The 11,800-nt window shown below is 57.4% G+C and overlaps 1 protein-coding gene across 4 annotated transcripts; it reads right to left on the minus strand.

The window, feature by feature from the left end:
* Positions 1-302: 302 nt before the first annotated feature.
* On the minus strand, positions 303-8,864 carry GRB7 (growth factor receptor bound protein 7). Of its 4 annotated transcripts, none has more exons than XM_072747322.1 (15): positions 8,656-8,864; positions 4,533-4,689; positions 4,276-4,429; positions 3,933-4,089; positions 3,685-3,806; positions 3,533-3,610; positions 3,089-3,226; positions 2,638-2,748; positions 2,356-2,454; positions 2,007-2,087; positions 1,790-1,906; positions 1,394-1,448; positions 1,177-1,264; positions 978-1,071; positions 303-821 (listed from the first exon to the last, which is right to left on the minus strand). In XM_072747322.1, the coding sequence occupies exons 2-15, from the start codon at positions 4,682-4,684 to the stop codon at positions 675-677; spliced, it is 1,593 nt and encodes a 530-aa protein (XP_072603423.1). In that variant the 5' UTR covers positions 4,685-4,689; positions 8,656-8,864; the 3' UTR covers positions 303-674. The 4 variants fall into 4 exon arrangements, with proteins under 4 accessions (XP_072603423.1, XP_072603422.1, XP_072603424.1 ...); XM_072747321.1 differs by lacking the exon at positions 8,656-8,864 and adding an exon at positions 8,388-8,498; XM_072747323.1 differs by lacking the exon at positions 8,656-8,864 and adding an exon at positions 8,388-8,463 and having other exon boundaries at positions 1,761-1,906.
* Positions 8,865-11,800: the final 2,936 nt, after the last annotated feature.

An 11,800-nucleotide genomic window follows, 5' to 3' on the forward strand; every position in this document is an offset into this window, starting at 1 on the left:
CCAGGCCTGTTAGAGTTACCTCCATGGCTTTAGGCCCTGTCAGGAGATCTCATCTGGAAGACAATCCCTTAAACGTGGCATTCATTAAACAAGAAGTTACTGGGCAGCCACTATGGACCAGGCTCCCTGCTGGACACTGGAGACTCTCAGGTGACCAAGACCACCCTGCCTTCAAGAAACATCCAGGCTGGAGGATATATGGCCCTGACCTACCTGACACATTCACCAAGGCCTGGTGCCCTCATCTCCCACTCCCCTTCTCTACCCCAGCTAGCCAGCTCTTGCCAGACAGAACTCATGGGTGTATCAAAAAATAGTCTTTATTGTAACAAGTATAAAACAGAGCAGATCAACTGGCCTCTCAGTCTGTACAAAGTGTGGGGCTTAAGACCACCTGGGCTGCCCCCATTACTCCTATAGTGCCCTGCCCCAGAGCAGTGCCCAGGAGCTCCATGGAGGGGAGGGCCACCCCAAGTACTTTTTCTTAAGGAGAGAGATTGGGGGTGGGGGAGCACTTTCTGCCTGAGGGAGGCAAAGGATTGAGTAGAAAACTCTCTGGAGTAGAGTTGTCCTCCAGTTATTCATGGGCCTGTCCGTACCTTCTGTACCCTCCAAGTCCACTTTATGAGCACAGGGACCAGTGGCCAGCCTGGAACGGGCTGAGACACATGCCGTCAGAGGGCCACACGAGTACAGCAGTGGCGTAGCAAACACGGCAGGATGCCCCGGTTCAGCTGGTGGAACTCCACGAGCTGCAACAGGTCCGTGAAGCGAGTCTGGCCATCATCCATGCTGAAGTACAGGCGGCCCTCCTCCTCACTCTGGGGGGGGGGGGGAGCCACAGGGGATGGAAGGTCAGGAAGAGGCCGGAGGACTGAGGTCCCCAGTGGTCATGCAGGGACAAAAGAGAGAGCAAGAGACCCCAGACACAGTGGGGGCTGGAGAGCTTCTTGATGAGGAGGACAGGGATTACTCACCGGGAGAATAAGATAATGCTTGACCTTCTGCAGGTGGCACAAAGAGAGGACAAAGCCCTGTGGGTTCCTTTGACTTTCTCGGACCAGGAACAGGCTGCCGGGAGACAGGGCAACATTACCCGAGGACACACAGCTGCCACCTTGACACAGGGTGTCTCCTATCTCTGGATCTGTTGGCCTGCTCAGCCCGGCCCCTTACCCGTCCACCAGGCCCTGCTGCCCGATGAGCCGCTGGCTCTCCTCTCGAGAAATGCGTCCATGGAACCACGGTTGGGTGCGGTGGATGGCTGGAATTGGGGGAGGCAGAAGGGTGGTCACTCTGAGGAGGAGACCCCCCCATACTAGCCACCCCTACCAGGAATGCTCAGAGAAGCCATGGCAGCCCCCACCCCTGGAGACGCTGGGTGCTCACCTACCTGCACTAAGGCTCGTACCAGAGCCTGGGGTGGGCAGGCTGAGACGATGGTTCTTCTGTAGAACAATGGGGAACACAGGGGATCAGGACATGACTGGAGGGCTACCTGGCACCTCAAGAATATAGAGCCCCTTTCCACACCTGGGGACCTGCCTTACTCCTCTCTTTCTCCCATACCATGGAAACCCACATCTTGGAGAGGCGCACCTGGGGGGCTCAGCAAGCTAAGCATCTGACTCTTGATTTCGGCTCAGATCATGATCTCAGGGTCATGAGATCGAGCCCCAGGCTGGGAGCCTAAGATTCTCTCTCTCCCTCTTCCTCAGCCCCCACCCCTTCAAACCACATGGAGAGGAGGTCCCCCGTACAAACATGCAGATGGGTGCAGGCCCCTCACCCTCCAGGCCTGGGCCTCCTCCAGAGCTGCACTCAGAGCTTCCCGGGGGTTCTCAATGACACGCCCAGCATGGCCAGAGAAGTCCATGGCCACCAGGGTGTTATCAGAGACACTCCTCTGTAGATGGCATAGGATGGGGAAGAGTCAGAACAGGGCCCATGTATCCCCAGGATGGGGCCTGGGTGCCCACTCCCAGCTACTGCCCCTGTGCACTCACCAAAGGTGGAGAGCCCACACAGGATGGACGCAGGTGGCGAGACTGTGCCTGCTGATAATTCTTATACAGCTGCGCCCCATACTGCAGGTGGAGGGAGAAAGAGAGCCTGAGGTCGAGCAACTGCTGTGAAACCCCCATATGCCAGAACTTCCCAAGACCAAGACTGTATCTCTGCCTTGGATAAGGAGCTTTCTGGAGCCAAAGCCAGGACTCTGGCCTTGGACCAGGCATACTGAGAGAGCAAGGCTACAATGCCCCCTCATTCCTGAGAGGAGACTTATAATTCCTCCTTCATGCCAGAGGACCCCGGGGGTGGGGCCAGCCCCCCATGCCCCTCCCAGAGTCCCACCTTGAAGAGGCGGAATGCTGCTAACCAGCAGGTGCGGCTCTGCTCATCCTCGCTGCAGAAGACCCGCAGCCCCTTATGGCCATTTCGAAGCTTGTTCGGCTGTAGGGAGAGGAAACCGGCTGGTCCCATATCTTCCATTAGGACCAGGTGCCTGCCTCTGTGGGGCAGGGCAAGGTGCAGGGAGAGGAGTCTGGGTATCCCAGATGGAGATCAGAAGCCCTAGGTAGTATCCTGGGCCCTGAGTACCTGCCATTCCCTCCCAGGCCCAGCCATGGTCTTTACCTTGATACAGAAGCCGAAGTCTGTGGGCATCCCATAGAGCTTGCGGCCCTCGGTCACCACATACACGTTGGACTCATTCACGTCTGCTACATACTGCAGGTGCCTCGGGTCCTATGTGGAACAAGTAGGCAGGACTTGTTACAGGCAGACCCTATCCCCTTACTATTGTCCCCATAAGCCAGGTGAGGAGATTTCAGAGAGGAGCAGAGAAGTGCCCCAAGTCACACAGCAAATAGAAGTAGAGCCAGGACTCAAATTCAGTTCCACCTGCCTTTCCCACTACCTTCCTAGGGTAGGTGAGTCAGGAGGGAAAGAGGAGCAGCTGAGGGTCTCAGGTCCCAAGGGGAGAAAGATCCAGGAGTTCCAATAGGGAAGAGACAACAGATAACTCCTAGAAGGACCGGGAAGGGGATATTCTAGGGGCAGAGGCTGTCAACCCTCAAGACCTCACCTTGGAGGTGCCCTTGGTGGAGTAATAGAGGCCAGACCGGCGCAGGAAGCAGAAGAAGCGTTTCCAAAGCTTCCGTCCTGACCCTCGAAGCTGCAGGAAGCCCTGGATCTCTGGGAAGCTGCCTGCATTCAGGAAGTTCTGAGGCCAGAAGAGAGCAGGAAGAGGGTGAGAGGCCAAGAGGGAGACAAGGGAGAGACACACACACACACACACACACACACACACACACAGCTTCAGAAGAGAAGGTGTTCCACATGCATTTATTGTCCCATTTCACAGACCAAGAAACTGACACTCAGCCAGGAAGGAGGGACTTGTCCAGTCACCTGGGACTGTGCGAGGCTCCCCACCACATAGAGGGAGGCACAATGCTTGAGGACCAAAAAAGCAATAGGCGATCCTGGGGAATCATGAATATGCCATGGAATGGGGGTGTCCCCTTACCTGGATAAGGTCTTCGTGGGATAGGCCTGTGTGTGCGTCCACACAGCTGGAGACCATCTTTTCTGGGAACAGGGAGTGCTGGGGGGAAGAGTCAGGAGTCAGGCTGGGGGCCCGGGTGTCCCAGTGCCCAGACGCCCTTCACACACACTCACCGGAGAGCTCTTGAACAGTTCGTACTTAGCGAAGTTCTTCCGGAAGACAAAGCGGCTGTCTCCCCCAATGGGCCAGGCAGCCTGCACTTCCACCACGGACTCATGGTCCTCCAAGCCCCGCTCTGGAGTCAAGGGCCGAAAGCAGTGGTCAGCGGACACCAGACAGGCCTCCCAGGAGGGCCACCTGCCTAGCCCAAAGTGTGAAGCATTGCCTCCCTGCCCAGACAGCCCCTGGCACCCCAACTCACCCAGTGCTAGATGGGGGTGGCACTCCACCAGCCCCCAGTTTTCATCACTCAGGGCATGAGCTCGCTGCACCAGCATTTCACACACGTAGCGGGCCGTAGCACCTGCCGCCACCTCCACAGACCGGCAGGCCCCATCTTCACTGTACACCTTTACTACCTGCACCCCAGGAATTGCAGGTGACTTGAGGAAGGGTGAAGGGGGGTTATTTCCCTTCCCCTGCCTGCTATATCCTCAGGGACTCCTGACTGAATTCCCCTCCCCCCTCCAGGGAGGGGGCACCCTACCCGCCTCAGTCCCATAGCACCCCCATATCCCTGCCTTCTCTCTCCCAAGACAACTCACATGGGGGCAGCTGGCATCTCGAGGGAGCAGCCCCCTTGCACCAGAGGACCCCCCAAGAATGGGGGTCTGTGAAGGAGGACTGCAGAGCTCAGGGAAGGGGTTGGGGATGGAAGGCAGAGAGGTTGACCGCAGCTCCTCCTCTCGAAGAAGATTCCTGTGGCCCAAGGTGGGGGATGGGGAGAGAATTTGTTGACTTACCCAACACTGACTGCCCCCACCCCCACCAGCCCCTCCTCAGCTCCATCACCCCATTGTACCTGCTGGTCGGAATGGGCAGAGGCTGGGACCTCTTCACTTCCGCAGGCAGAGGAGCATCGGGAGGTGGGGGAGTCCCAGGAGGGGTCCCAGGAGCCAAGTACAGGTCTTCTGGGGAGCTGCTGAGATGAGGTGGAGACAGACCCAGCTCCATAACATCTAAGGGAGAAAAGGCGACTGAAAGCAGCTGCTCGTGTGCCCTTGTCCTGCAGAGAAGGGCCAAGTGGACCCAGACCTCCAGACTTCACACCGCTGTCAAGGTACCCCTCCGAGTTGACACAGCACCTTACTGCTCCCCCTCTAACTGGAGTTTCCCTGGAACCTTTGGGGAAGGGTACCATGAGCCCATTTACAAGAAGGGGATATCAAGTCCCTAAGAAGGAAGCATCCTTGCCCCCATCACAGGTGAGTCAATGAGTGGAACTTTGGTGTTTTGACTCCAAATCTAGTGCTCTTCTGTTGGCCCCACATTGCTCAGGGGAAGAGCTAAGAGGGTACCCCCGCACACACCAGCTGGGCAGCACCAACAGACTCCATGACCCACATACGGTCGAGGCTGACTCTGTCTCTGAGCTTGCCCCGAGCATGGGACACTCACTCCTCTGGGCTTTGCCCTGGGTTTTTCCAGTGCTTTATTGCCAGATCTGGTTGCCAGAGCCTGTTGTGGCAACGCCTGTCCAAGTGCTGAGTGATGGCCAGAAGGGGAGAAGGAGGTGGAAAAGGACAGGAACCAGGAGGGCAGGAGGCAGACTCAGATAGGACTAGCCTGGGGACCCTTGCCCCAGCAGCCCCTAAACCTTGCGTGCCCTCTCCAGACTCCTCCTCCTGCCCAACTTTCCTGAAGCCCCAATGCCAGAGTCACCTCCTGTGAGCAGCCTTCCTGGATTTTCCGCCTTCAGACTGAAGGGCTCCCTCTCTGCACTGGACTCTGTGCCAATGAGGCGCACCTGTTTTGTCCACCCACTGGTCTGGAGCCACCCAGCACTCCTGGGCAGGGCCAGAGTCTCACCCACGTCCTAGCACCCACAGGTGCTGCAGAGGAGGACAAGTGAGGACAGGAGAGCAGAGGCAAAGATGCCCACTGGGGACAGAGGCAGCACAGACCCCTCTGGCAGGGCTAGAACCTGGGAGGACCTGGGAGAACCTGAGACCTAGGCCAGTGCCTTGAGGCAGCCTGCAGCACCTGGCAATGACCCTCCAGGGTGGAGCAGGCCCCTGACCCTTAAGTGAGGGGATCTGGGGGACAGGTGAGTCAGGGTGGGGCGGGACAGCACTGCCTGGGGCTCTCTATTCAACCTTGACTCATCTGCACGACTTCCTGGCTTAGGAGAAACACAAACAGCCCTGCCTCAACCCACCTCCGGCCCCTCCCGCCCCCAACCTTGACAGCCTGGGAGGAATGGGGGAGGCTCAGGGCAGGGACAGGTGGGGGGGTAGAGATGTGGGGCCCCCGCAGCTCCTCTGACATCATCTTCTCCTCCCCACCCTTGGCCCGCCTCCAGTCTGGGTGGGACCTGCAACCTGCCCTGGGGTCCCTCAGTCTCCACCCAGCCCAGGAGCCCCCTCTCCCAAGGAGAGAAAAAGGCCTGGCTTGGATTCAAAGGCCCATCTGGATTAGAGCCGACCTCCCAGTGATGCCCTCACTCACCCAAAGAAACCACACAGTGCTCCCTATCCCGTCTGGGGCCTACCAGGTTTTCATTCTGCTGCTGCGTTGCCCCACCCCTGGCACCCAGGACTCAGGGGGCCCAGAAGACTCATCTACATCAACCCTGGGGGATGAGGGTCCTAACACACTCTGCAGTGTCCTGGCCAGAGGGGTACTACAGGTACAGGAGGAGCAAGACACCTGAGAGGACAGACACAGACAGGCAGACAAGGAAAGGCCAGGAGGGAGTGGCAGGGAGGGGGCTCAGGGTCCTTTGGGGAAGGGCAAGACACATCCACCAGTGAGCGTCAACAGACACCAGAATATCGACAAGCCACAATGTCCCCACTCCCATCCCATCTCTCCTCTGGCAACTAGTCCTGATGACTTCACTCCAGGAAGACTGCGGGTTGGCGGGGGGAGGCTGCAGGGAAGCCAGACACCAAAGTAGGGTCCCACTCCATCCCAGAAGGAAGAGGAATCAGGGCAGTGTTTGGGCAGGGTGACCGGAGTAGATTTAAATCAACATTGGATGGGAGTCTGGCCTTAGAGAGCTGGAGGGCCGCTGAAGGCTTGGGTTTGGCCTCCTGATCCCTCCACCTTGCCCTCCAGACCCTTCTAAGGCAAGAGAATGGGGCGGTCAGGACCAAATAGATGGGATGGGAAGAGAACCAGATCCTAGCTGTCGGGGTCGGGATCCCCCTCCCAAGAGACCTGAACCTTTCAAACTGCGGCCCTAGGCCCAGCGGCTTCTGTTGAAGAAACCGACCCCCCAAATCTATCAGCCCCCCCACTACAACTCCAAACAGAGGCTTCCCCAACGGCCTCTCCTGCCCCGCGGCTGCGGCCCCACCCTCCGGCCCGCCCTCCCGGCCTGCAGTCTCCTTGTTTACTTCCTGAATCCTGCCCCACCTGGCGGGCCCCAAGGGCGGGTGGCAGGGCCCAGTATTAGGGCCCAGAGAAAACAAGGCCACCTCGGTCGCTCACCGGGAGGGGGAGGGGCCAGCGCGGCCGAGGCCTGGGCTGGGGACCAGCAGGTGGCGGGAAGCCCCCGCGTGGCCCAGCACTCCACGCCCCGCCCCCGGCGGGATGTATAGTGGGGAGGGAGGGCTCAGCCTTCGGGGTTCTGAGGGTGCCGGAGGGCCCCAGCGAGGAGGCGGGAAACCCCCAGGTGACCCGGAGCCGAGGGGAGGGCCCAGGGCCCCGAGGCCCCGCCCACTCCCTCACTCTGGGGAAAAAACACCCAATGGGAAAAGGAGGGGGGGGTGAGCTTTCTTAAAGTTTAATTTGGGAAGAATGCTAGATTGCGCCTGCGGAGTTAATCATTACAGGCGCTTGCCTGCACGGAGGGCTCCCCAGCAGGACCGGGGGCGGGAGGGGGGAGCAGAGTCCAGGACGCGCCCACCCAGAGGGGCCATTCTTGGCGGGGGGGGGGGGGCCGCCAAGGGCGGACAGGTGCATTCTCCATCCCCTTCGGGCGTCGGGGAGACCGAGACTCGGGGCTTTCTCCAAACACTGCCCCCCGCCCCCACACGCGCACACACACCTTCCTAGGCCCCCCGGCGCTGCGGCCCCCCAGCCTTGGAGCCTCCGAGCCTCATCCCGACGCCAGGAGGGACCCCCGGGCCTGCCCCGCCCCCACCTTCCCTTCCTAGGGCGGGACCCGGTGTTTTGAGCCGGCAAACAACCCCGAGGCCGAGCTCTAGCAGTTTAGAGGATGGATGCCTCTCCTCTGCTGCCCTCCTCCCTGGGGGCGCCCCCTACCCCCACCCTCCCACCCCCGCGGGGACGGCAGTCTTGGGAGCCTTGGGAAACGGGTACCAGGAGGCTGAGCAAGGAATGACTCGGGGCAGCCCTCGGGCTTCGGCCCCCCCTCCTAGCTCTCCTCCCGGGCAGGTGGGGAGGGGCTAATTTCAGCGGGAAAGCCGCGTCTCCCGGAGGAGAGGATCGGATCTTCCCTCCCCATCCCCATCAGCTGCTTTTTGTCCGGGGGCCAGAGGGAGGCCGGCAAAGGGGAGGAAATGAGAACAGGGAATGAAAACAGGGAGAGGCAGGGCAGATGGTGAGGTAGGGGCGGGATGCGGGAGACTGGAGAAAGGAGGCGAGGCGGCCAGAGTAACACAGCAGGAGGCGGGGTCTTTCCATAGTGACCCCGGGACCTGCCGCTGCCCCCCACCCTCAAGATGAAGTACCCCCTTTGGGTCCTTACCTGGACCCTGGACGTAGGAACACTTGGCTGGGGCCACTGGTTTAGGGAGGGAGACGCCAGGCCCTTAACTACCTGTCCCCCTCCTGCGCCCGCCCTTGGCCTGACATCACTGGGGGGGTGGGGAACAGGAGGGGGAGCCAGGCGGCCGCCCGTCCGCCCACCTGGGCGACCTGCCAGCCCCTGGCCCTGACACGGGCACAGCCTGGGGCCCTGTTGCGGCTGGGGGTGGGGGCAGGCTGTCGGCTGGGACCGATCTTGGTCACCTTACCTGGAGGAGCCCCAGGAGGAGTAGCAGGACACGGGGTCCGAAGTCTGGTTCTGTCTAGGGACCCCAGATACCTGGGCTTGATTTCAAATCCACTCCCTCTTCTCTACAGGTGCTAGGAGGGTGTCCCGACTTTGGAGTAGAAGTGAGGGTTGGGGGAGGGAGAGCCCTGTGTGTCCAGGCTCCTGGCCCAAGGAGACTAAAATTATCTTGGGCAGGTGGGGGCGGGGCCTGGGGGAGAAGCATGGGAGGAGGAACCCTAGGAGGAGGGGCGGGGACTCCCTGACACTCGACTCTGGCTGGGATTGTTTTTGCCCTTCTCAGCCCGGCAGCAGGTGCCAGGGGAGAGGCGGGGAAGACAGCGGAGCTGAGAAGCCTCAAGAGCAAAGATCTAGAGCCCTCGTGACGTGGGAGGGAGGGACTGGGAGCTGGAAGGTGAGGGGATAAGGCGCTCACTCTTCCTCATGCTCCTCACCAAATGGGGTCTGCTCCTAGGCCACACGAGGGGGGCTGCTTGCGCCTCTGGATCCCACCTGATGGGGCAAGGAACACTCAGCAAAAGAGGGAAGCCAGCCAGAAGGGTGTCCAGCAACAGGGTCTGCCCCTTGATTGCCAGCCACAGTGCTACCACCCAGCTTGCACCCTGGCCCTCAGAGGCACCCAGGGTATGATTGCTGATCTTTGCAAAGTCCAGGGGTCTCAGCTTCATCTGAAATCGAAGGGGTTTGGCAGAGTCTTATGGTGAGAGGAGTGATCTGGGGAAAGATCTGGCCAGGTGCCAGAAGACTCCCCTTTGAGCGATCACTTTAGCTCTCTGCTTCAACATTAGGCAAACCCAAGGGTCAAGCCTGGAAGGCCAGAGATCCAAGGCAGTGGCCACCTCCCAACCTAAAGTGGGTGACAGGTGGGTAAACAAACAGTCTTCAGGGTGATAAGAGGTCTGCCCTGGGGGGATCGTCAAGAAGTGGCTTTAGCCTCCACTTTCTCCAAATGGGGTTTTCCTCGAAAAACCAGTATGAGTGGACCAAGCAAAGAAGTGGGAGAGGGGGTACAGCTGGGCGGCTCAGCGGTTCAGTGCCTGCCTTCGGCTCAGGGAGTGATCCTGGAGTCCCTGGATCGAGTCCCACATTGGGCTCCCTGCACGGAACCTGCTTCTCCCTCTGCCTGTGTCTCTGCCTCTGTGTGTGTGTGTGTGTGTGTGTGTTTGTGTGTCTCATAATAAATAAATAAAATCTTAAAAAAAAAAAAGTGGGAAGGGGTCACTTGGGCCAAGGAGCAGCTTTTGCAAAGCACAGGAGACAATGCACTCAATTATTCCTTCCTTCATTCGATAATATTTGTTAAGTACCTACTATATGCCAGCCCCATGCTTGGTACTAGAGAAATAGTGAAGAGCAGGAAAAACCGACCCTGCCATTATCCTCATGCAGCCCTGTTGGGGAGACTGATGTTAATCAAAGAATCCCATGGGGAGCACCTGGGTGACTCACTCAGCTAAGTGATGGACTCTTGATTTTGGCTCAGGTCATGATCTCAGGGTTGTGAGATCAAGCCCCGTGTTGGGCTCCCTGCTGGGTGGTGGAGCCTGCTTCAGATTCTCCCATTCTCTCTCCCCTTCTGCCCTTCCTCTCTCTCAAAAGAAAAAAAAAAAAAAAAAGAATCACACAAAAATAAGAAATGACAGGTGACAAGTATCTGGGAGAATGACTCACCCAGAGAGGTGGGAAAACTTTCTTGGTAGAAGTGAGGAGCAAGCAGAGGGGAAACTGGAATAGGGAGAAAGTAAAGATGGGTGGGTGGGAATGTGGGGAGGGGGGTACCTTTCATGATGAGGAAATAAGTGCCAAAGCCCTTAGCGAGAGGGGACATGGCATGAGGGAGGCAGAGTGGGGTTGAGGAAGGAGAGGAGGCCACACAGGCAAACTCAAGCAGGTGTGGAGAAAGCCAAGTGCTTCGAACTCAGCCATGTTTCTGAGTGTGGCCTATGACCACCTGCTGCCATATCTCCTTAGGCTTGTAGAAAAAACAGATCCCTGGGCCCCTCCCCACCTACTGAATCTCAAGTCTCTGGGGCCCAGACACAGGAATGTGTGGTATTGACAAGCCCTCAGGTGGTTAAACCAGGTTTGAGAGCCATCCATCCTGTCTGTCCAGACAGGCAGGAACTATGGGCTGAGGCCAGACCCTGTGGTGTCTCTCTGGGCTTAAGCAGAGGCGCAGAGAAGCAGGCAGATTTCTATTTTGAAAAGATCGCTCTAGATGTTAAAGGATAGGGTTAGAGAGGGAAGCCAGATTCAGAAGGCTGAGTGCTATAGGATTCTATTTATATGGCTTTCTAAAAGGGGTGGAACTACCCCCCTGAGTGAGGAGTCTGTTTCTTCCTCTCCCTTTGCCCCTCTCCCCACCTCCACTCCCTGCTTGTATTCTCTGCTCTCTCTCAAATAAATAAAATATTTTCTTTCTTTCTTTCTTTCTTTCTTTCTTTCTTTCTTTCTTTCTTTCTTTCTTTCTTTTTTTTAATGAAGGGAGTGGAACTATAAAGACAGAAAGCAGGAGCACCTGTGTGGCTCAGTTCATTAAGCATCTGCCTTGGGCTCAGGTCATGATCCCAGGGTCCTGGGATCTAGCCCTGCATGGGGCTCCCTGTTTAGTGGGGAGCCTGCTTCTCCCTCTCCCTCTGCCCCTCACCCCTGCTCATTCTCTCTCTCTCTCAAATAAATAAAATCTTAAAAAAAAAAAAAACAAAAAAACAGATCTAGGGGCAGGGAGGAGTATAGGAATTGACAACAAAGGGCACAGGGACTTGTGAGAAGGTAGTAGAGCTGTTCCGTATCTTGGTCATGGTGGTAGATATACAACAGTGTGTTAAGTAGGACTCACAGAAGGGTACACTGAAGAGGGCCAATTCTATTGTCTGTATGTTATATCTGAAATTTTTAAAGAAAACAACAACAACAAATAGGTTTATAGATCAATGGAATAGATTCAAAAGTCCAAATATAAACCCTGACGTTTCTGGTCAATTGATTTTTTACAGAGATACCAAGACAATTCAGTGGCAGAAAGATTAGTCTTTTCAATAAATGGTTCTGAGACAATCAACTATCCACATTCCAGAAGATGAATTTAGATCCTTATCTCACACAAT

Source organism: Vulpes vulpes, chromosome 2 (genome assembly GCF_048418805.1).
Source record: "Vulpes vulpes isolate BD-2025 chromosome 2, VulVul3, whole genome shotgun sequence".
In the NCBI taxonomy this organism is placed as follows: domain Eukaryota; kingdom Metazoa; phylum Chordata; class Mammalia; order Carnivora; family Canidae; genus Vulpes; species Vulpes vulpes.